Genomic DNA, 26,581 nt, shown 5'->3' on the forward strand with positions numbered 1-26,581 from the left:
GCGATTCGGCTCTCCGCACGCGCGCACTTCCGAGCTCCGCACACGCGCGCCTCCGAGCCTCAACAGCGTCCCCGTGCCTGCGCGAGCCGGTCCCCGCCTTACCTTTCTCGCTGACGCTCTCGCTCTCGAGCTCCACGTCCTCGCAGCTGGTGTACTCCGGCGTGGACACGCCCTCCTCCTCGGAGCTGCTCACAGACATCTGCCGCTTCTTGCCGCCCCTCTTGGACCGGTGCGGCTTGGGCGGGGACGGCCGCACGGACTCGGACTGATCAGAGCTCAAGGAGTCGTTCCGCAGCATGGTCTCCACCTTCTCGCGCTTGGACTTCCTGATGAGGACGGCCGAGCTGGGGTCCAGGCGGCTCTGCTTCCTGAGGGGCTCCTGGGCTTTGGGCTCCAGGGCTTCTGCGGGGACCGGCCCATGCCTGGGTGCCGGCGGGCTGTGGTTCGTGAGCTGCTTGGCGCCCGGCGCCCTGGCTTCCGCAGTCCTCTCGGCCGAATAGGCCCGCGGCGACTCCGGCGGCGAGGCCCTAGCGGCGGCCGGTGCGCGCTTGCCGGCCTTGCTCTCGGGCAGCGCGGCGCCCGCCTCGGTGCGCGGCAGCGCCACGTCGCTGTGGCGCCGCTCGTGCCTCGCGCGGGACACTCGGGCGTGCATGCGCATCTGCTGCTCCTCTGGCGGCGGTTTCACGGGGTACCGCGCCAGGTTCGGATCGCTGCGGTACCTGGTCTGGTACTCCTCCTCTTTCCTTTGCTTCTCGTCGTCCACCGCTTTGCGATCCTCTCGTTTTTCCGGCACGTCGGGGTAGTCCTGTGACCGCCCTTTCTCAAGCCTTCGGCTTTCCCGCCTTTCTTTCCGCTCGCGTTCTTCCAGGGCCCCCTCTCCCGGCTGCACCGAGGACTTCGGCACGCGTTTCCGCTCGCTCTTCTGGGCTCCTTTACCATTCTGCTCAGAGAGCCCTGGAGTCTTCTTCCTATGATATACGGGGACATGAAGAGGGAAAGCAATGTATAAAGCTAAAAATAAAGACCAGACCTAAGAAACATCGTTTCTTCGCATTCCATTTAAATCCTTTCAAATGATTCGTTATAATTTAATGTCTAATTAAGCGATATGATAACCACATTAAACCTGTGTATCTGATTAGCTTTCTAAATAAAGCTTCTTTACGTTACAGCATCTTAAGGCACTTTAAAAGTTGTTTTCAGGGCGCCTGGGTGGCTCAGATGGTTAAGCGTCTGCCTTCGGCTCAGGTCATGATCCCGGAGTCCTGGGATCGAGTCCTGCATCGAGCTCCGTGCTCCTTGGGAGCCTGCTTCTTCCTCTGCCTCTCTCTCTCTCATGAATAAATAAATAAAATCTTAAAAAAAAAAAGTTGTTTTCACATATCAAATTCTCCATAAATTAACTAGGTGAATAAAAGCCACCAATAAATTAATTCAATAAATGAACAAGTTGTATGTTAAATTCTTGCTGTAAATGAAAGACTTAAAAATGTTTTAGATGAAACTAATTTATGTAATAATATATAGCAAAAGATAATATACACATGTCAGTTCAGTTCTAAATATATATTTGAATATATCTGGACAATACATATGGACAATCTATCATAAAATAAATGTGAATACAAGTATGTCCATTTCAAAAATCAAATCTAGTAGCAATTCTTTAGTAGTAAAACAAAAGTAATTTTGACAAGATCATGTGCACCCACTTTTAAGGGAGTTGGTTAGGAAAAATAATGATTGAACCTTAGCCTTCATTTTACCTCCCTTGGGCAAAATAATAGAAATATTGAAATGTTTCAAATTATTATTCATTTCCCCTCCTTCCCCCTCTTCTTTTCCCTCTCCCCCATCTCAGAAAACAATACCAAAAAAAACCCACACACAACAGTTTTATGTTCGACTTTTCTCCATTCTGTTGAAGGCACTGTAAAGATAAGAGTTTGGCAATCTTTAAAACCTTGTAGATATATCACTCATTTGCCTCTTTCAGCCCTTTTTGGTACACTGGAGTGCAACTAATTTGGGAAAGTTCCAGCAATTATACCAGAAGTTACCAAAAGTAGGGGCCTTGTCTAAAGTGTCCTGACACTATATGATATACTATACTATTAAGGTGGGAATGACCTAAGCTTTTTTTTTTTTTAAATCTTGAGGCCCATAGAGGGCTTTCCAAGGGGAACATCTTTTGACTGAAAGTACAAAAGCAGATGTCATGCATAAAAATCAAGAAAAAATGCAAGATGAGAAAAAGGGCAATTTCTATTGTGGGTTACCAAAGTAGTAGTTGCTATGATATACCTTGGGGTCAGTTTGAGGAGGGCCCAGTAATGGTGGAAAGAAAAGGTGAAGAGTTTCAAATGGCATAGGTAAGCAAAATAGCATGGCAAATTCTGTTTTAGACATTTAGTTCATATTGGTCTTTTGAAGTGAAAGGGAGTCCAACAGGAACATATATTAATGATCAAATATAGTTTTCATAGAAGTGTGAGGATTGTACCGCAGACAGTATAGCTCATTAAGGCACAGTGGATCTTGTTAGAAGCTTATACTGAATCAATTTACTTTCCTTGAAATGCTGATAAATGATGCTTACCACTCAAAGCTCACATGAGCATTAGAGAGACCATCTGTGACAGTGCTTTATGGAATACTAGAGTGCCATGCAAGTGGAAGGAGTTCCGCGGTCTCTCTGATCTTTGCTTCCCTGAGTATGCCTTTCCTCACTTCTCCCTGTAATTATTCCATTTCCACTAGCTCCTGATGAAGAATTCTTCAATAATTTTAAACAGACTGACATTCTTTTGATCTCACTTATCTCCCCGAAGTTGCCACCCATCTCTTCTTTTCCTTCTATACCCTCAATGACCTCAGTATTTTCTTAAGTACTTGTATCATCAGTAAGTAACTTATATAATCAGCAACAGCATTTGTCCCTATCGATCTTCTTCAAATTTCATCTAAAAGTTGCTTCTCTGTCCTTATTCCTGAAATCTTTGTAGTTTTTTTTTTACCATATGTCAAAAACAGGTTTCATATTTTCCCCTAAAAAACTTTACAGCTCCAAATTCTCTTATTTAAAGGTATCATTTTCTGACCAATCCCAAATTGCACCTTTAATAGTTTTGTTTCTTTTTAACCCACAATGGTCTGCCACCAAAAACTATCCATTATACCTTCACTGAACTATCTCTGGTGTCCTCTGTGTGTCCTCTCTACATAGTTTAGGTGCACTCATTCTCTCTTTCTGAAATGTCCCCTCCTACCCTGTCTACCTGCCCTGTAACTCATGGATATCCTAGAAAGCCTAATTCAGAAGGCACCTCCTCTTTCCTGTGGCTCCCAAAGCACTACATGTATTTTCCAGCTTTGATCAAATCAGCCTCTGGTACAGTTAATTGCCCAGGTGTCTGTCTTCCCTAGGATATTGCGTGGCGTCTTCCCTAACATCTGTCAGAAAAGGGATCATGTCTTAATCATACTTATATTCTGGTTCCTGACACAGTGTTTGCTTATAATAAACACACAATGGCTACTGGCTTGAATATGGCTACGTTCATTGAATGCCTCCCGTGTGCCAGCTTCTGAACACATGTTCCCACTTCACCCTTGCCACAGCCCTGAAAGATGAGTTGTTGCTGCCTGGTGTGATAGAACCAGGACTGGAAGATCTGCTTAACTTAGAAGTCCTTGATGTTATTCTATGGGCTTTGTCTGAAAAGGGGAACCAAAGCCTTCCTTGGAGCCTACTCTCCCACCCAGTGGGATGCATAAGGATCATACAAACAAAAGCAGCAAACCTAGTCTTAACAACAGTAACCAACCTCATAAAGAAGGGCTATCTCCTCCTTGTTAACACTGTCTCCCAGTGCATAGCCTCCTGTCTGGTCGTAAATGCATTGCTGAATGAAGGAATGAATCAATTAAAGTAAATTATCTGATCATGTTAGCCCATGCTAAAACCCTCAGTGGCTTTCCATTATTCCTAGGATAAAAATCTATAAAATTTAACCTGGCCAAAAGGCGCAGTATGACTTGGCACCTAACCAGCCTTGGTAAACTAACCAGCGCAGTATGACTTGGTACCTAACCAGCCACCTCTCCCAGGCTCTTCTCTGCTCTCCTCTGCTACTCACGCTCTTGGCAGCGGGCATCCTTTAGGTTCTCCCCTGAGAGCTTGTTTCCTCAGGCCACATGCCTGTCCGTCTACCTGGAGGCCTCATCTCATTCTTCACCTGGTTCATTCCTAGTCACTTGTCAGAGCTCAGCATAGAAGAAATGTCCTCAAAGAAGGTAACCGTGTACCTTCCACTGGGTCAGGTTTCTCATATTCTTTCAGAGCACACTTTCCGTTAGAGTGCTAATTCTATAAGGGAATAAACGATCTAAGAGCTTCTCTGAGTTCAAGGCTGGAAGTCAGTCTCTCACTCGGGTGACTTGTTGCATGTGTGCATGTTACGCAAGAAAAGCTTTTCCACAAAGATCTCCTTGAGGAATGATGCATTCTAGAGATAAACAAAACACCTCAGGGCTGTTGTTGCCTTCCATGTGGGGCCTGAGAAGAAGTATCTCCACATATTCCTCTTAATAGCAGTTAAATTCTTGAAAATAGGCTTAGTCTCAACACAAAACCTTGCCTTTTGCTTATAGGGTTAACGAACTATTACCTCTCTCTCGGAGGTTCACTTCTAGACCTGGATGAAACCTGCTTCTGTTCGGGCCCCACGGCTTGCTGTGAGGACTCAGCCCCTTTGCTCCTGTCTGGTTGTGCGCTGGGAGGAGCTGTGTCCTGGGAGGAGGCAGCTGCTGTGCTCAGGGGTGTCTGCGACCGTGATCGCTCTTGGAGCCGTGCTTTCTTTTCTCTTGGTACCTCAGAACCAGCACCTGTAGCTGTATCACTTAAGGTTCCATCCTGACTTGGCTGCTGAGGGCCACTTCCAAAGAACCACGCCCCAGATTTGGTTAAGATTTCTTGTTGCTTTCGACATAAATTGCATACCCACATAACCTATTTAAAGAAGAGAGAACAATATAAATTTTCTATGCCATTTGGAAATAATTTCTCTTTAGCACATATTAAAATATCTTTTCAGGAAAAGAAGAATGCTTGTCATCTTTATACTTATCCTTGTGAATTCTTATGAAAATGATCCTTGCACAAGTCACAGTCAAGTACATGAAGGCCTAGACTGGCACCCATCGGAAATCACAGCACCTCTAGGTTACTGGAGTAGTGTTTTTTCCTGGTGTTCTAACACCGTAATTCTGAGTTTCCTCTTACCATGTATCCATCACATTTTGTATGACTGAATCTGAAGTTTCTTTTAAAATGTATGTTAGTAAAAATTTCTGAGTGGGGTTGGATTGATTACAAAAATGTTTTAAAGAACCATAGAATTGATATTTATGTACATAAACCTCAGTGTCTCAAAGGATGTAGAAAATATCTGTCCTCTCAAAACTTATGCATTCTTAAAGCCAATATTAAAAGATATTCATATGGAACAAACAATAAAAGATAGGCACAAAAGAAAAGGTCAAGCTGTATATCTTCTCTAGCTTATTAGTAATACACTAACCTTGGGTTTATATTATGCTATAAAAGTTTCCACGCACATATTTACTAGAGCAATAAATTTGGGGCTGGATGTATTCATATGAGACTACTCCGATACCATTTCCACTTGAGATGCTATTTTGGAACAGTCATCTAGAAACATAACCACTGATAAATTATAAGATGTTTTACCACTTAAATCTATACATCAGCTCTTCTCTTGGTGGCATTTAAAATGAATGTAATAATGAGGACAACGATGATAACAGAAATTATGAATAAGAATAGCAGCAACACCAAGTAGACGGAGCTAAAATAGGTGCCTATGGCCCGGTGAGCCTTCTTCCAAATACCTCCAGTCCCTCTACTTTGTGATATAATTCTACCTCCCTGCCTCAGTTGCTTTCCTCTGAACACACGTCGCTTTTCCTTTGTACTTCAGAAACAGCACCCACCGAAAGGCTGCTCACCAAACTCCAGGTCCTTGTTTTCACAAATACTGACTCAGTCAACAATTACTCAAAAAATCACAAATGGATGAATAATTCCCAGGTATATTAAGTGAGAAACAATATTAAGATAGTAAAGATGAAGCCTTGCTTACTGGCAAAAAGGCGAGAATGTACTAGTAAAAACATTTGGATGAATAGGAGAAAAACTACAATGGTAGCTATAAAATAAGATAAAATAAAGTGAGAATAAGAAAGAGATGGAGAAAAATAATATATTTTTGACAAAGAAAAGTTCATTTGCTTGAACTGTTAAGAACTGTTGCTTTCCAAGCAAGAAAACTCAAATGAATTCATAATATGGGGAAAACTAAGACTTAGAGATGTTTACTATAAAAAATTTAAGATTGACACAGTTTATTAATGCATTCCTCTACACTTCCACAGGTCATAAAATGAAGTGAACTAGATTCACAAAAGCAGTTAGTTGACTTCCCATTTGCTAAGATGTTAAACAGTTCATTTCATAAGCCTATAACAAAATAAAGGAATTACAGAATATATCTGTAATTTAAAACGCTTCCCAAATGAGGAGATATTGTGCACGATGTACCATGATCTTTTTAGGTCATAAATAAGGCCCCTCAGAAATTCTGATTGATTGAACATAGTCTTAACAAGGATAACATTATAAAGGCAATATCCCCGGGCCAGGACTTCATGCCAATGATACTGGTTATCGTCTGCCCAGACCCTGGATGGGGAGGTGATATGCTTCCTCGTTGGTTGCCTCTTTAGCTGACCAAACAGCAATTCAAAGAGATTGGTGAGAATCTTCGACTATTTTATATCACTAAGGAGAAATTAAATTTGTATTTACTACACTATAAGCAAAATATTATTCATCATCAAAAGTAAGTCCTTTTCTACAAAATACTGAGGTATATTTCAGATAAATAAAGATTTCATTTAGAGCAATACAGGAAACACAATAAAATGTACAATTTATACAAAAATTCCAATGGAGTTAAGTTAAATAAAGAGGCAGAAAGGAACATTAAAATACTGGTTAAAAAGAAGGGTAAAGGAGACTCTTCTTTGTACATTTGAATATTTTCTAGAAAATTGTTATCATAATCTTATTTAGATTGTTTCATATGTTTTAAAGATTTTATTTATTGGGGTGCCTGGGTGGCTCAGTCGGTTAAGCGGCTGCCTTCAGTTCAGGTCATGATCCCAGTGTCCTGGGATTGAGCCCCACGTCAGGTTCCTTCCTCAATGGGAAACCTGCTTCTCCCTCTCACTCTGCCTGCTGCTCTGCCTACTTATGTTCTCTCTCTCTCTCAAAAAATAAAAATCTTTTTTTATTTGTTTATTTGAGAGAGAGAGGGAGCATACACGCATGAGCTGGAGAAGTAGAGTCTGCCCTGAGTGTGAGCCAGACACAAGGCTCAATCTTACAACCCTGAAATCATGACCTGAGCTGAAACCAAGAGTTGGATGCTTAACCCACTGAGCCACCCAGGCACCCCAATTTTCATATTTGTAAGTGTTATAAAGATGGCCCAATGAAGGGCGCCTGGGTGGCTCAGTTGGTTAAGCGACTGCCTTCGGCTCAGGTCATGATCCCGGAGTCCTGGGATCGAGTCCCGCATCGGGCTCCCTGCTCGGCAGGGAGTCTGCTTCTCCCTCTGACCCTCTCGTGCTCTCTATCTCTCATTCTCTCTCTCTCTCAAATAAATAAATAAAATAAATAAAATGTTAAAAAAAAAAGATGGCCCAGTGAAAAGTAATTGCCAGATTTGGGCAAAGTCCAAATTTGAATATGTGCAGAATTGCCACAGGAGTGATAAAAGCAAACAAAATATGGTTATTATTAAAACATTATTACAATTAAATATTAAAATTCATTTAATTTCATTTCAAATTGATTCAAAAGGTTACAGTTAATAACTAGAAGAAACCACTTTAATATTTTCAAAATATTATTTATTAAGTCTGGATGTTTCATTAATTTTGTCTATTTTTAACACAGGAAAAAAATTTCCTATACTTCATTTTCTTGTGCACACATTTTAAATTTTGTATTTCAAAATTAATTATAAGTCTGGTCAATCTATAATCTGAAATCAAAATTAACTATAAAAATAAAAATACTTTTTATTAAAATACTATCTCCCAATCTCTACCATTAATTATATAAATTACTCTTGCCACAGAGTTTGCAAATAAAAAAGAAACTCTTCATATGTGTTGTAAGGAAAATAGATGACAATACAGTAGAACATTTGTTGTACTTTTCAACACAGTTCATATCAAACATTTCAGGCATGTATAAAAATGAGCGAAATAGTTGCTGAGAAGTAACACCATTATGTATTTTTACCAATTGTCTTTTTGAATTTACTATCAAGTATCATGCTTGCCTACAACTATAGATAATCCAAAAAGTGAGATAATAATCCAAAAGTGGCATAGGGAGCCTTTCTTAACTGATTTTTTTCAAAAGGACAAGACACAGGATCTTTCTACAAAAAAATTCAATTTATTTAAAATACACACACACACACAAACACACACACACACACACACACTCATACCTTTTTAAAGACTGCACCATGCAAGATTATATATACCCTGATTAAGTACCCTGGGATGTGTTCCAAACTAATCTAAACCAAAGCAAGTCTGTGTAATACCTTATCTTAACAATTTACAGATGTTAAGCAACCAAATACTAACTTAAATGAAAGATTATTGTGATGGAACATGGCTTCTGAAACTCCATGCCATACATCAGAAATATGAACATTTGAAAATTTTATTCAGAACTTTTGCACTAACAACATTTTAAATTCCATTTTAGGAATCCTTAAGAAATACAGTAGACCATTTTATGGCAGAAAAATGATATTCAGATGGAAGAAATACTTTATATTTGCCTTCACATGAAATGTTTCCAGATCCAGACACACAGAGCAGAAAAAATGAGCCTTAGATTTACTCTCAATGATATTACTAAGGGATTCATGGCAATGAGGTACAGAATTCTTATATTAATACAAATGTGTTGCTTATAAAAATCCATCTGAGGTAATTAGGACTGTAACATAAAGAATAAATATAAGCATGAAGATTTTTTTTTTAAAAGATCAAGTGTGAAAATACTGACTTTTATTCACAGATAGTTACACTACCATTTTGAAAAACATGGAAAAAAACAGGATATTCGGCTTTATTATAGATGTTGCATTTTCTGAGTACTTTTACTCATTTTCCTTACTTTCTCTATTCAGTGAAGGCACTCACTCTAGCAGAAGCTGGGGACAAAATTATCAAGGTGATATTTCAACTTTTTTGACAATAGTAGATGAGATAGAAGAAATTAATTGATAACAAAGTAGGTGAAAATGAGAGTTCTCTCTAGCACTTGTTTCTATGTGTTTGTGTGTGTATGTGTGTGTGTGTGTCCATGTGTGTGTTTCTCCCAGTCTTTTGTTATTTTTGTTACTATTTCATGGGTTTATGCTTTTCCTTTTGAAAGCTTATAAAATACATGAGCAAAGAAGTGACCTGATATATATTAGGTTTTAATAGGGTCCCTCTGGTTGCTGTGTTGAGTTAAGCATAAAATGTAGGGAATCAATTGTGGAATTTTTGTGAACTGAATTCTAATATTGCTAATTTTTTTCTCTTTTGGTTCATCTTTGACAGATACGTTTCCCTATCCTTAGGTTATCTACTTGTGTAATTTTGTTGGAGGCACATTTCTTTTTATATATAGCACAAGACTGAACTATTTTTTTTATTCAATCCAAGAATCTTTGTGTTTTAGTAGCATCCAAATACACACCAATACTTATTTTCTATGTCCTGACTGACATTATAATATGTTCCTCCACTGAGACATAAGATAAGGTATAAGATGTTCCTCCATTCACGGAAAGTCAATGCACACACGTGCACTCCGGGTATCAACCCTTCTGCCCAGTGAGGACTTCATTCATTCACTGACCCCTTCATTTTCCTGTGTCTTCAACCTTGCCTTCTCTATTACTCCTTCCATCTTAGCATATAACTATTTAAGCATATAAAATAATCAAAACTTTTCTTTGAACTTGTTCTCTCTCTAGTCACTTTTTCTCTGTCCTCTTTAAAATCAAGCAACCTGAAAAAAACTAAAAATAAAGAAAATAAAATCAAGCTACCCGATAAAGTAACTTAAATTAATACCCTCTTCACTTCCTTATATCCTCTTTATTTCTCAACAATCTGAGTCTAGTCCCCACAGCTATATTCAATTATCTTTCACAGACATTAGTGATCTCTTCCATGGTGCTAATTTCACTTATAGACCGTGAATATATGGAATTTGTGATTACCTATCTTTTTTGGTTTCTGGATATTAATGATAATGTTCTGTTCTGGTCTAATCTAACTCTCATATTCCTCTATAAAAATCTTTCTTCTTCACTCTCTTATTAAATGTTAATGTTACACAGAGCTCCATTTTTGCTTCTCTGCATTTCTTACTCCAATAGATTCCATGTGAGATGGAAACAGGATTTCCATATTTTTGTCACAACCCCTTCTGAAAAATATTTTTCAGAAGGCTTATATAATAAATATTTGTTTAATAAATTGTATAGATGACTACTACATTAACACAGTATTTCCATTATAAAAATGCAAATAGAAACTAAATCAATGAGGTTTAAAAAGAAAATAGCACTTTAATTTTATTTTGTATCAAAATAGACTATCCTATACTATAAACTTTAGACTTTAAAATCATAATCTCTAGCTCAGGCATCTAGTAGATACCCTCTTATCTACTGCATATGGCCAATTGAATGTAACACAGGAGCCTCAAACTTAAAACATACCAAACTGAAATGACTGTTTTACACAAAACTTGCTCTTGTCCTGTATTGTTTGTCTCAGTTAATAATACCACCACCCACACAGTAAACCAAGCAATTAATCTGAGGATGATCCTAACCTACTCTCTCCCTAATGCTTCATCAAATCTTAAGTCTGATTTCTGAATATCATGACTCAAATTTGCTTCTTCACATCTATTCCCACTGTACTGACTTATTTGAGGTTGTGATCTCTTCATATCAAGATTTCTGTAACTGATATCCTAACAGATTTCCCCCTCCTATTATTGCCCCTGCAATAAATCTTCCAACCCATTCTCACATCTTCCAAAATTTAATTTTGACAAAATCACTCCCTGTATTGAAGATATAATTATAACTCTTGTTTAGCATACTGTGGTTCTTTCCTACTTTTTCAACCTCATCAACAGCCATTTCCCACATATACTCCATTCTCTGGTTTTCTGAACATTGTGCAGTTCCTAGAATTTGTTCCAGATGTTTAGCTAAATGACCTTGTTTAAAGGTTCACCCCATTTCCAAATGGATTATATACATTTTATAACATCTGCATTTTTCACAATGGATACAGTACTTCATATATTCATTGATGATATAAAATCTGCATATGTATCTTATCTCACATAATACATAGTAATGTATTATGAAGAAAACCAACAAAATTATCGTGTATACATTCAATGCAATCTCTATCAAAATACCATCAACTTTTTTAATGGAGCTGGAACATATAATCCTAAAATTTGTATGGAACCAGAAAAGACCCCAAATAGTCAAAGGAATGTCGAAAAAGAAAACCAAAGCTGATGGCATCACAATTCTGGACTTCAAGTTATATTACAAAGCTGTAATCATCAAGACAGCATGGTACTGGCACAAAAACAGACACACAGATCAATGGAACAGAATAGAGAACCCAGAAATGGACCCTCAACTCTGTGGTCAACCAATCTTTGACAAAGCAGGAAAGAACATCTAATGGAAACAAGTCTCTTCAACAAGTGATGTTGGGAAAATTGGACAGCCACATGCAGAAGAATGAAACTGGACCATTTACTTACACCATACACAAAAATAGACTCAAAATGGATGAAAGATCTAAATGTGAGACAGAAATCCATCAAAATCCTAGAAGAGAACATAGGCAGCAACCTCTGTGACCTCAGCTACAGCAACTTCTTGCAAGACACGTCTCCAAAGGCAAGGGAAACAAAGACAAAAATGAACTTTTGGGACTTCATCAAGATAAAAAGCTTTTGCACAAAAGGAAACAGTCAACAAAACCAAAAGACAACTAACAGAATGAGGGAAGACATTTGCAAATGTCTTATCAGATAAAGGGCTAGTATCCAAAATCTATAGAGAACTTATCAAACTTAACACCCAAAGAACAAATAATCTAATCAAGAAATGGGCAGAAGACATGAACAGACATTTCTCCAAAGAAGACATCCAAATGGCCAACAGACACATGAAAAAGTGCTCCACATCACTCGGCATCAGGGAAATACAAATCAAAACCACAATGAGATACCACCTCACACTGGTCAGAATGGCTAAAATTAACAAGTCAGGAAACAACAGATGTTCGTGAGGATGTGGAGAAAGAGGAATGCTCTTACACTGTTGGTGGGAATGCAAGCTGGTGCAGCCACTCTGGAAAACAGTATGGAGATTCCTCAAAATGTTGAAAATAGAGCTACCTAAGACCCAGTCATTGCACTACTGGGGATTTGCCCCAAGATACACATGTAGTGATCTGAAGGCGCACCTGCACCCCAATGTTTATAGCAGCTATGTTCACAATAGCCAAACTATGGAAAGAGCCCAGATGTCCATCAACAGATGAATGGATAAAGAAGATATGGTATATATACACAGTGAAATATTACTCAGCCATCAAAAAAAGAAATCTTGCCATTTACAATGATGTGGATGGAACTAGAGGGTATTATGCTAAGTGAAATAAGTCAATCAGAGAAAGACAATTATCATATGATCTCACTCATATGTGGAATTTAAGAAACAACAGAGGATCATAAGGGAAGTGAGGGAAAAATAAAACAAGACAAAATCAGATAGGGAGACAAACCATAAGAGACTCTTAATCATAGGAAACAAACTAAGGGTTGTTGGAGGGGAGGTGGGCGGGGGATGTGCTAAATGGGTGATGGGTATTAAGGAGGGCACTTGTAATGAGTACTGGGTGTTTTATGTAAGTGAGGAATCACTAAATTCTACTCTTAAAACCAATATTACACCATATGCTAACTAACTAGAATTTAAATAAAATCTTTAAACATTTAAAAAAAAGATAAAAAATATATGTGTAATTCTTTTATGGTCAAAGATATTTTATTCTGGCTTGTAAGTTTTGTGCAGTACCATACTAGTAACCCAGAAATGGGTATAGCTGCATCTTTATGAGTCTTTATCCAAATACTAAACTGCTCTTGTTCAAGGTAACTTTAGAAGGCCTGACAGAGAATAGCTATTGGGACCATTAAGCTGTACAAACAATTCCAATACTCTTTTCAAGTCAAATGGAATACCCACCAAGATAGACCACAGGTTGGCCATTAAAACAACAACAACAACAACAAAACTCAAAACATTTAGAGAACTGATATCACATAGCATATATCCTCTGATCAAAATTCAATAAAATTAGGGGTGACTGGGTGGCTTAGTTGATTAAGCATCTGCCCTTGGCTCAGGTCATGGTCTTGGGGTCCTGGGATCAAGCCCTGCATTGAGCTCTCTGCTCACAGGAACCATGCTTCTCCCTCTCCTCCCTGCTCATGCTCTCTCATTATCTCTCTCTCTCTCTCAAATAGATAAAAAAAAATCCAAAACTCAATAAAATGAGAAGATAATAACTCAAAAATTCTGGAAATAGCATAATTTTGGAAATTAAGCAACACATATCTAAATATGACAAGGCCAAAATAAATCACAAGGGAAATTAAAGTATGTATTGATCTGGATAATAATAAAATATAACCTATCAAAATTTGCAAGATACACCTAAAACACTTCTTAGAGAGAAAATTGTAGCATTAAACACTCCATTTCAAAAGAAACAATTAGGGGCACCTGGGTGCTCAGTCGGTTAAGTGTCTGACTCTTGGTTTCAGCTCAGATCAAGATTTAAGAGCCCATATTGGGCTCCCCACTCAGTGGGGAGTCTGCTTCTCTTTCTCTTTCTCTTTCCCTCTCCCTCTGCTTTTCCCCCCTACTCATGCTCTCTCTTTAAAATAAAATCAGATCTTAAAAAAAAGAAACAATTATAAAATTAATGATCTAAGTTTTGACCTTAAGAATGAAATTAATCAATTAACAAAAATAAATATACGGTAAAGAAGAAAATAATAAAGATGAGAATGGCAACTAATAAACTATAAAATTTAAAAATCAATAACCTAGAGAAAATCAATAAAATAAAAAAAATATGGCTCCTGGAAGGGACTAATAAAATTGATTCCCTTGACTGAAAGAAAAAGAATAGAAAATGCAATTACCAAGAGTGGACATCATTACAGACCCTATTTTAATCAAAAAGATAAATGAAAGAATATTATTACCAATTTTAGGCCAATAAATTAATTAACAAAAATTAAATAGAGCAATTCCTTAAAATTTTTCAAATTAGCAAAACTGACACAAGAAGAAATAGAAAACTGGAATAGCCTTATAACTAGTAAAGAAATTGAATTCATAATTAAAGGACAACTTACAATAAAAATTCCAGAACCAACTATCTGCACTGGAAAATTATTTTAAACATATTTGAAGAATAAATTATACCAATCTTACAAAAGCTTTTTTTTTTAATTAAAAAAGAGGAAAATAATCTACTTCACCTCTGAACTCATTTTATAAGGTCAACTTAGTCCTAATACTAAACTCCTGATACAGGAAACCCTGTTATTAGAAATTAAAATTAGAAGTCAATATTTCTCTTATGAACAATTATATGTTAACAAATTGTACAACATAAAAGAAATGAATACATTCTTAGAAACATGCAACTTTGCAAGACTGAATCATAAAAAAATATTAAATCTGAACAAATGGATTACTAGTAAGATTGAATCAATAATCAAAAACTTCCCAATAGTCAGAAGACTAGGTTCATATGGCTTCACCAGTGAATTACACCAAACATTCAAAGAATAGTAGTTCTTTCCAAATTCTTCCAAAAAACAGAAAAGGGAACACTTGAAAAAAAAAGATTTATTTATTTATTTATTTGAGAGAGAGAGAAAGAGAGAGAGAGAGAGAGGGAGAGTGAACATGGGGTGGGGGGGGGAGGGAGAGACAGAATCTCAAAAAGACTCCCTGCTGAACATTCAGACTGACATGGGGCTTGATCTCACAACCCTAAGATCATGACCTGAGTCAAAATCAAGAGTTGGATGCTCAACCAACTGAGTCACACAGGCACCCCAAGAAGGGGACACTTTTCTACTCATTTTACAAGGCTAGCATTACTCTAATACCAGACAAGGACACTACAAAAAAATAAAATCACGGGCCAATATCTCTGATTAACAGAGACGTGACAATCCTCAACAGAATATTAGTAAACCAAATTCAACAATACACTAAAGGGATCCTTCAACATGATCAAGTGGGGCTTATTCCAGGGTTGCAAGGGTGGTTCAATACCCACAAGTCAGTCAATATGATATACCACATTAATGAAAATAAAGATAAAAATCATATGATATCCCAATAAATGCAGAAAAAGTCTTTGGCAAAATTCATCATCCATTTATGATAAAAATTCTCAACAAAGTGGGTATAGTGGGAACTTACCTCAAAATAATGAAGGCCATATGTGACAAGACCACAGCTAACATTATACTTAGTGGTGAAAAGCTCAAAAACTTTTCCTCTAAGATCAGGAACGAGGCAAGGATGCCTGCTATCCCCACTTTAATTCAAAGCACTATTGGAACTCCTAGCCATAGCAGTTAGGCAAGAAAAAGGAAGTAAAACTGTCACTGTTTGCAGATGGCATGATGTTATATTTAGAAAACCGTAAAGGCTCCACCAAAAAAATTTGTTAGAATTAATAAAGGAATTCAAAAAAGTTGCAATATAAAAATCAACATACAAAAATTTTGTTTCTATACAGTAAAAATGAACTATCAGAAAGAAAAATAAAGAAAATAATACTATTTACAATTGCATCAAAAAGAATAAAATACTCAGGAATAAATTTAACTAAGGAGGTGAAAGACCAACAACTGGAGGCATTATGCTTCCTGATTTCAAACTATATTACAAAGCTATAATAATGAAAACAGTATGGCATTTGTATAAAAATTGACACAAAATCAATGGAATAGAATAGAGAGTCCAGAAATAAACCCAAGCTGATATAGTCACTTAATTTATGACAAAGGGGCCAAGAATATACAATGGGAAAAGGAAAATCTCTGCAATAAATGGTGTTGGGGAAATTGGGCAGCACATGCAAAAGAATGAAACTGGATCTCTACCTAGCAGATACACAAAATCAACTTGAAATGAATTAAAGATTTGAACATAAGATCTGAAACCATAAAACTTCTGGAAAAAAATATAGGTAGAAGCTCCTTGACATGTTCTTGGCAATGAGTTTTTGGATCTGACACCAAAAGCAAAGACAACAGAAGTGGGACTATATCAAACTAAAAACCTTCTGCACAGCAAAGGCAATCATCAACAACACAACAAGGCAACCTACTGAGCAGAAGAAAATACTGGCAAATCATGTTTCTGTTAAGGGATTAATATCCAACATATATAAAGAACTCATATAATTCAACAGCAAATAAATAAACAAACAAATATTAAAATGGGCAGAAGATCTGAATAGAGATTTTTTCAAAGAAGACATACATATGCCAATAGACATAAGACAAAGATGTGAAATATTACTAATCATCAGGAAAATGCAAATCAAAAACCACAATGAGATATCATCTTACACCTGTTAGAATGACTATTATGAAAAAGACACGAAGCAGCAAGTGTTGGCAAGGATGTGGAGAAAAAGGAATCCTTGTGCACAGCTGGTATAGTTACTATGGAAACAGTATAGAGGTTCCTCAAAAAATTAAAAGTAGAACTACCATATGATCCAGCAATTCCATTTCTGGGTACTTATTTGAAGAAAAGGAAAGCACTAACTTGAAAAGAAATGTGCACTCCTATGTTCATTGCTGCATTATTTACAATAGCCAAAACATGGAAACAACTTCAGTGTCCATTAGTGGATGAATGGATAAAGAAAAGGATATATATACACATATGTGTGTGTATACATATAGACATACACATGAAATGGAATATATGCAGCCATAAGAAATTGTGAAGTCTTGCCATTTGGACAACATGGGTGGACCCTGAACACATTATGCTATGTGAGATAAGTCAGACAGAAAAAGACAAGTACCATATGAATATACTTATATGTAGATCTAAAACAACAACAAAAAAAAACAACAAAAAACTACACAAAAAACCCAACCTCATAGATACAGAGAAAAGACTGGTGGTTGCCAGAGGCAAAGGGTGGGCGGTGGGCAAAATGGATGAAGTGGATCAAAATGTACTAACTTCTAATTTTAAAACAATTCATCAAGATATAATGTACAGCACAATCACTAGAATTAATAATAACATATTGCAGGGCACCTGGGTGGCTCAGTTGGTTGAGTGTCTGATTGGTTTTGGCTCAGGTCATGGTCTTGGGGTCATGGATTGAGTCCCAAGTTGGGCTTCACACTCAGAGAAAAGTCTGCTTGAGATTCTCTCTCTCCCTCTCTCTTTGTCCCTCCCACCATCCGCTCTCTTTCTCTCTCTCAAATAAATAAATCTTAAAAAAAATAATGTATTACATATTTGAAAGTTGCTAAGAGAGTAAATCTTAAAAGTTCTCATCAAAGAAAAAATTTTGTTACCATGTATGCAAACATATGTTAAATAGACATTGTGGTGATCATTTCTCAATATTGGAAATATTAATTATGTTATAAACCTGAAATTAATATTGTAAGTCAATTATACCTCAATTAAAAACAAAACAAAACAAAATCTTTCAAAAACATAATAAGATGTTAAGTTTAAACCCAAATATAATGCCACTACATAGAATATGAACAAATTACATGTTCCAATTAAAGGGGAAAAAATTGCAAAACTGAATTTTGTAAACAAGATAACTGAACTATTTGCTAATTAGAAGAGATACTCCTTGAATATTAGGATACAGGGAGATTAAATAAAGAAAAATTAAAAGAAATTATCATGCAAACAATATCCAGAAAAAAGCTAGTACAGTTAAAATAATATCAGATCAAGTAGAGTTGATGTAAGAAGCCTTACTAAAGATTAAAAAAAAAAGGCACATTTCCATTGTGATAAAAGATTAATCCACCTCAAAGACACTAAATTCTAAATTTATATACATTAACAACATAGTGTCAACATATATAAAGCAGAACTTGACAAATAAAAATAGGCAAATCACAAGTATAATGAGAGATATAAACACATCTCTAAGTCACTGAAGAACATGAAGAATAAAAATCAGTAAGGATTTAGAAGAATTGAACAAAATTTGGCCTCATTGATACCTGAAAGTAGTGTGTTCATTAGCTGCAGAATAACAAATGTGTGAATGTGTGATTCTAAAAGTGCTCTATATATTTGATGCAATCCTACCCCAACATACAAAAAAAGTCCCACCAAGTTTTTCTAGAAATGTATAAGGTCATTCTAAAATTATTGTAGGAATGCTAAAGGCCAAGAAGAACCAAGATAATCTTGAAAAAAATAACTTCAGAGACTTATATTGTTTTTATTCCATTATCCCTATCTCCAATCAGGCAAATTGCTTTTTTTAAAGCCTCAGTTACTAGGTCAATTGCTCAGTCATTCCTCTATTATTTAGACAGATGATTCTTATCTATTCTAAAAAATACACATCCATATAAGATAACTATAGGGTAAGATCTGACAGTTGTTTCTTCTCTTTTTTTGATTGAAGTATAATTAACATACAGTGTTATATTAGTTTCAGGTATACAACATAATGACTCAACAATTCTATATATCACTTACTGCTCACCACAGTTAAGTGTAGTCATCATCTGTCACCAAACAACACTTTTACAATCTTATTGACAATATTCCTTATGCTGTGCTTTTTCATCTCCATGACTTATTTATTTTGCAACTGGAAGTCTGTACCCTTGGGGCGCCTGGGTGGCTCTGTTGGTTAAGCGTCTGCCTTTGCCTCAGGTCATGATCTTAGGGTCCTGGGATTGAGCCACGCATCAGGCTCCCTGCGAATTCTGCTTCTCCCTTTCCCCGCCTCCCGCTTGTGCACTCTCTCCCTATCTCTCAAATTTAAGTAAAATCTTAAAAAAAAAAAAAGGAAGCTTGTACCCTTAATTCCCTTTACCTCTTTCATTCATGTATCCCCCACCTCCTCTTTAGTAACCAGCTATTTGTTCTATTTAAGAGTTTCAGGTTATTTTGTTTCTGTTTTCTTTTGTTTCTTCATTTGTTTTGTTTCTTTTTTTTAAAAGATTTATTTATTTGAGAGAGCGAGAATGAGAGAGAGAGAGTACATGAGAGGGGGGAGGGTTAGAGGGAGAAGCAGGCTCCTCGCTGAGCAGGGAGCCTGGTGCCGGACTCGATCCCTTAAATTCCACATATGAATGAGATCATATGGTATTTAACTTAGCATTATACCCTCTAGGTCCATCCATGTTGTTGCAAATGGCAAGATCTCATTCTTTTCTATGGCTGGATAATATTACATTGCATATAAATACCATGCCTTCTTTATTCATTTATTTATTGAGGGACACTTGGCTTGCTTCCATTATCTTGGCTACTGTAAATAATGCTCAGTAAACATAGGAGTGCATATATCTTTCCAAATTATTGTTTTCATTTCCTTTGGGTAAATATCCAGTAGTAGAATTACTGGATCAAATGGTGTTTCTATTTTTAATTTTTTTGAGGAATTTCCGTACTGTTTTACACAGTGACTGCACCAATCTGCATTCCTACCAACAGTGCACAAGGGTTCCTTTTTCTCCACATCCTCACCAACATGTTATTTCTTGTCTTTTTGATTCTAGCCATTCTGACAGATATAAGGTAATACTGTGGTTTTGATTTGCATTTCCCTGATGATGAATGATGTTGAGCATCTTTTCATGTGTCTGTTGGCCATCTGTATGTCTTTATTGGAAAAATGTCTACTCAGGTCATTGGCCCATTTTTAATCAGATTATTTGTTTTCTTGAGTTGAGTTACAAAAGTTCTTTATATATTTTGGATAATAACTTCTTATCAGATTTATCATTTGCAAATATTTTCTTCCATTCAGAAGGCTGGTTTTTGTTTTATGGTTTCCTTTTTTGTGCAAAAACTTTTTATTTTGGTGTAGTCCTAATAGTTTAACTTTGCTTTTATTTCCCTTACTTAAGGAGATATATCCAGAAAAATGTTTCTGTAGCTGATGTTAAAGAAATTTCTGCCTATGTTTTCTTCTGGAAGTTTTATTGTTCAGGTTTCACATTTAGGTCTTCAATCCATTTCAAGTGTATTTTTATATGGGGTATGAAAGGGTCTAGTGTCATTATTTTGCATGTAGCTGTGCAGTTTTCCCAGCACTATTTATTGAAGAGACAGTCTTTTCTCCATTGTATATTCTTGCCTCCTTTGTCAAAGTTTAATTGATAATATAAGTGTGGGTTTATTTCTGGGCTCCCTAATCTGTTCCATTGTTCTACCCATCTATTTGTGTGTGTGTGTGTGTGTGTGTGTGTGTGTGTGTGTGTGTGTGTCAGTACCAAACTGTTTTAATTACTACAGCTCTGTAGTATATCTTGAAAGCTGGAATGGTAATACCTCCAGCTTTGTTCTCCTTTCTCAAGATTGCTTTGACTATTTGGGGTCTTTGGTGGTTCCACACAAATTCTAGGATTATTTCTTTCAGTTCTGTGAAAAATGCTGTTGGCATTTTGATAGGGTTAGGGATTGCTTTAAATCTATAGGTTGATTTGGGCAGTAAGGACATTTTAATAATATTGGTTTGTCCAATCCATGAGCATGGAATATTTTTCCGTTTGTTTATGTTGTCTTCAATTTCATCAATGTTTTATAGTTTTGGAGTGCAGATCTTTCACCTCCTTGATTAAATTTATTCCTGAGTATTTTAGTATTTTTGGTGCGATTATAAATGGGAATATTTTCTTAATTTCTCTTTCTGCTACTAGTGTTTAAATGTCTGTATATTAATTTTGTATCCTGCAACATTACTGAATTCATTTATTAGTTCTAGTGGTTTTTTGGTGGAGACTTTAGGGTTTTCTATATATAGTATCAACTCATCTACAAATAGTGAGTTTTACTTCTTCCTTACCGGTTTGGATGTCTCGTATTTCTTTTTCTTGTCTGATTGCTGGGGCTAGGACTTCTAGTACTATGTTTAATAAAAATGGTGAGAGTGGACATTCTTGTCTTATTCCTGATGCTAGAGGAAAAGCTCTCAGTTTTTCACCATGAGTAGGATGTTAGCTGTGAGCTTTTCATATATGGCCTTTATTATGTTGGGTTATGTTCCCTCTAAATCTACTTTATTGAGAGGTTTTACCCATGAATGGATGTTGTACTTTGTCAAATGCTTTTTCTCATTTATTGAGAGGATCATATGGTTTTTATCCTTTGTTTTGTTAATATAATGTATCACATTAATTGATTTGTGAATGTTGAACCATCCTTTCATCCCTGAAATAAATGCCACTTGACCTTGGTGAATGATTTTTTTAGTGTATTTTTGAATTCATTTTACAATGTTTTGTTGAGGATTTTTACATCTATGTTCATCAGAGATATTGGCCTGCAGTTTTCTTTTTTTCTTTCTTTTTTTTTTTTTTTGTAGTGTCTTTGTCTGGTTTGGGTATCAGGGTAATGCTGGCCTCATAGAATGAATTTGGAAGCTATCCTTCCTCTTCTATTTTTGGAGTAGTTTGAGAAGAATAGATATTAACTCTTCTTTAAATGTTTGTTAGAATTCACTTGTGATGCCTTCTGGTCATGGATTTTTGTTTGTTGGGAGTTTTAAATTACTGACTAAATTTCATTACCACCAATCAGTATTTCAAATTTTCTATTTCTTTTTGATTCAGTTTTGAGAGATTTTATGTTTCCAAGAATTTATCCATCTCTTCTAGGCTCCCCAACTTGTTGGCATATAATTTCTCATAATATTCTCTTATAATCCTTTGTACTTCTGTTGTGTCAATTGTTATTTCTCCTCTTCCATTTCTGATTTGATTTATTTGAGTAAATAAATGCCTCTCTTTTTCATGATGAGTCTGGCTTAAGGTTTGTCAATTTTGTTTATCTTCTCAACGAAACAGCTCTTGGTTTCATTGACTTTTGTATTGGGTTTTTAGTGTCTATTTCATTTGTTTCTGTTCTAATATTTTCACTTCCTTCTTTCTACTTGCTTTTGGTTTTAGATAGAATGTTCTTTATATGTCTATTAGGCCCATCTGGTCTAATATGCCATTCAAAGCCATTGTTTCCTTGTTGATTTTCTGTCCAGATGATCTATCCATTGATGTAAGAGGGATGTTAAAGTCCCCAACTACTTATGTATTACTGTCAATTTCTCCCTTTAAGTCAGTTAAAAGTCAATATGATGCTCCCATATTGAGTGCCTAGATATTTATAATTGTTATATCCTCTTGTTAGATTGATCTCTTTATCATTGTGTAGTGTCCTTTTTCTCTTGCTACAGTCTTTGTTTTAAAGTCCATTTTGTCTGATATAAATATTGCTTCCCCCGCTTTCTTTTCAATTCCATTTTCATGGTAAATATCTTTCCGTCCCTTCCCTTTCAATCTGCATGTGTCTTTAGGTCTGAAGTGAGTCTCTTTTAAGCAGCATACAGATGGGTCTTGTTCTTTTATCCATTCAGTTGCCCTATGTCTTTCTATTGTGGTATTTAGTCCATTTACATTTAAAGTAATTACTGATAGGTGTGTACTTATTGGCATTTTGTTACTTGTTTCCTGATTGTAGTTCTACTCTGTTCCTTCCCACTTTTCTTGTTCTCTCCTCTTTTGGTTTGATGGCTTTATTGTTACGCTTGAATTCCTTTCTCTGTGTGTATATCTATTATAGGTTTTTGATTTGGGGTTACCATTTAGTTCATATATAACATCTTATGTGTATTGCAGTCTATATTATGTTGATGGTCACTTAAGTTTGAATCCATTTCAAAAGCACTAAATTTTTACCCCCCCTCCATATTTTATGTATATTATGTCATATTTTACATCCCTTTATTTTGTGAATCCCTTGACTGAGTTTTAGATTTAATTGATTTTACTGCTTTAGTGTTTTAACTTCCATGCTGGCTTTATAAATAATCTACCTTTATCATATGTTTGCATTTAACTGTGAATTGTTTTCCTTTCCTCATTTTCTTACCTCTACTAATATCGTTTTTTTACACTCAAAGACTTCCCTTTAACGTTTCTTATCAGGCTAGTTTAGTGGTGATGAACTCCTTAACTTTTGTTTGCTTAAGAAACTTTATCTCTCCTATTCAGAATGATAAACTTGCCAGGTAGAGTATTCTTGGTTGCAGGTTTTTTTTCTTTTCACACTTTGAATATATCATGCCTGTCTCTTCTGGCCTACAAAGTTTCTGCTGAAAAACCAGCTGATAGCCTTTATGGGATTTCCCTTGTATTTAACTATTTTCTTTTCTTTTGCTACTCTTAAAATTCTCTCATTATCACTACTTTTTACCATTTTAATTATTGTGTGTCTTGGCATGGACCTCTTCAGATTAATTTTGTTAGGGGCTCTCTATGCTTCTTGGATCTGGATGTTGTTTCTTTCCCAGATTCAGGAAGTTTTCAGCTATTATTTCTTCAAATAAATTTTCTGCCCCTTCTCTCTCTTCTTTTTCTGGGAAATGTGAAATTATTACAATGCAAAAGTTATTACCCTTGTCAATGTCACTGAGTTCCTGAACCCATTCTCACTTTTTATTATTCCTTTTGCTCTTTGCTGTTCAGCTTGGTTGCTTTCCATTACCCTGTCTTCCAGATTGTTGACCATTCTGCATTCTCTACTCTGCTATTGATTCCCTCTAGTGTATTTTTTATTTGTTATTGAGTTTTTCATCTCTTTTTTTTTAATTTTCTCTTTTTGTCTGAGATCCTCCATTCTTTCCTCATGCTGAGTGAGTACTTGTGACCATTACTTTGTATGATTTACAAGGTGTATTGCTTACCTCCATCTCATTTAGCTCCTTTGCTATGATTTTGTCTTGTTCTTTCATGTGGGAAATATTCCTGTGTCATCATTTTGTCTAACTCTCTGTGTTTGTTTCTAAATATTAGGATGGTCAGGGATGTCTCTTGATCTTGAATGTAGTGGCTCTATAAAGAAGAGGTCCTGTGGTGCCCTGAACACAATGCCCCCTGGTCATCAGAATCATGTGCACAGCACTTTCCCTGCACTACCACCTGAGAGGCTTGCAAGTTAGTGAGCCAGCCCAGCACTCAGACCAGATATCTGCCCTTAGTTACTCTGCTGGGGCTGCAGTCATTCCAAACTGCAGAACACTCTCTTATGCTGCCAGTTAAAAGCCTCTAGTGTGCAGGTGTGTGTGGTTATCTACCTGCCTCCTGAGGACAATAGTCAATTTGGAGTGGTGCTGGTCCCTGCCAGCAATGCTTGCAGGGTTTATCTGGATGAGAGCTATTTTAGAGGAATGCCAGCTGAATGGGGCAGGTCTGCATGGGGGCAGGGTATATGGTCCTACCAGGATAGGTGGAGAGTGTTCATGCTGGCTCCCATGTGTCCAGCTATCTAGGTTAAAGGAGGGGAAGAGAAATGGCACCCACTAGCACTTTTGTTTTTAGAGAAGTCACCTAAAAATCTGTGTCATTCCAGTTCATGTTCTGAGACTGGTAAATAAATCTCCTTCATATATACCCTGGGCACTTTTCAAACTGCTACTTCTAGTCTTCGTGTTCGCCAGGTTATTTGTTAGGCTAGCTCTTTAAGAGCAGGAACTCAGTTTCCTATTGCCCTCCAGCTATCTTGGAGCTAAGTCCACTGATTTTTAAAGTACCCAGAGGTCCCCATTGATTTTAAAAACTTGCAAAGTTAAGCTCCACTGGTTTTCAAAGCAAAATGCTATGGGGTCTTATCTTCCCAGTGGGAATCTCCTATGCCTGGGGTGGGGTCTCATCCTTTCGCTTCCCCATGCTTGTGGTATCCCTCCCTTTTGTGGTTAGTCTCTACAGGGGTTTGGTTCCCAGATACATCTCTGCCCCTCGTACCCTTTTCAATGTGGCCTCCTCTCTACAATTAACCGTAGGTCTATTCTGCCAGTCTTTGGGTCACTTTCAGAATCGCTTGTGTGGATGTAGTGGTTATCTTGATGTGTCCATGGGAAGAGGTAACTCAGGATCTTCCATTCTGCCATCTTCCTCTAGCTCCCCTCTTTTTTTTTTTTTTTAAGGCCCAGAATATTTCCCTAACAGAGATCCCATCTGAACATAAACTCACATTCAGAGGATGATTATGTCCAAAAAGCTGTGTATAGACAGCCACAGGGGTTTAGTACTCAAGGTGCTGGCATGGGAGTTTTCAGTGGGTTGAGAAAAGGGGACCTTGTAGTTATAAATTTTTAAGAATGCTGGAATGGAAATTTTGATAAATTGTGAGAGGGTGATTGTAGAGTAGCATGAGAAATTCCTGGGGGCCACAGTCCACTTTTGTGGGGTTTACATCTAGGAAACCCAACAGGTTCTCTAATGAAGAGCCACGAGAAAATCCTCCTGTTTTTCAGAAGGAAAGTTGAACATGAAAACCAACTCTTCTTAGATCCATCAGAGTATTTTTTTTCTTTTTTTTTTTAATGCAAGTGCCTCACTTAAGCTCTGATTGCTGAGGCATCCACTTCAAAAAAGCATCTACTTCCCTGATGGCTCTGTTTAATAAACACATTACCAGCCACAGACTAGATAAAGAGCAAGCCCACCACCCTGCCCTGAGGCTCCTTTGTCTATGCGGTTTGGGTTGATTTTGATAACTATATGGACTGCCTGGTTTTTCTCTTCCCTTGCTTTAAATTCCTGCTGTTACGTTTGAAATACACCAACCAAGAGTGAGCCTCAGAACTCTAGGCCCTCATCCTAGGCCCCAATAAGAGCAACATTCCAGGACTGCTTGTTTTCATTCTCACTCTTGTCCTTGCCCTCATCCTCATGTTGTCTGTCTCTCTGTCCTCAATGTGTGGCTGGAGGTGTGCCATGTAATTTCCAGGACTTAAAAAATAACAAATTTTTTTTTTTTCAAAGTTTCCTGATACCTATTGCTAAGGGTATCTTGCAATCACCACAAGGACTGCTCCAGCACAACACTGGTTATAGATAGGCTAAGACTGGCACACAATACCTCTAAAGGATTCACAATGGCTGTATGTCTCAGATCTTCTGGTACTCTCATATTGATATAACTTAATTATTTCAATAAATGTAGATTAATGACATGTTAATTATATGGAATACATGATTATGCATTTGTAAGAATTTTCACATTAACCAATTAACCAGTTT

The 26,581-nt window shown here is 36.8% G+C and overlaps 1 protein-coding gene across 3 annotated transcripts in view; it reads right to left on the reverse strand.

Moving 5' to 3' along the window:
• RIMS1 (regulating synaptic membrane exocytosis 1) overlaps nt 1-26,581 on the reverse strand; it is a 486,979-nt gene that overhangs the window by 216,356 nt on the left and 244,042 nt on the right. For all 3 annotated transcript variants that reach the window (XM_088024322.1, XM_088024321.1, XM_028097571.2), the window contains exons 5-6: nt 4,671-5,011; nt 103-968 (exon numbers count right to left, since the gene is read on the reverse strand). In XM_088024322.1, coding sequence (XP_087880448.1) covers nt 103-968; nt 4,671-5,011 — 1,207 coding nt within the window. The remainder of the gene's footprint in view (nt 1-102; nt 969-4,670; nt 5,012-26,581) is intronic.

Source organism: Eumetopias jubatus, unplaced genomic scaffold, assembly GCF_037043125.1.
Source record: "Eumetopias jubatus isolate StellerSeaLion01/CBP00866 unplaced genomic scaffold, mEumJub1_p1.0 scaffold_6, whole genome shotgun sequence".
NCBI lineage: Eukaryota > Metazoa > Chordata > Mammalia > Carnivora > Otariidae > Eumetopias > Eumetopias jubatus.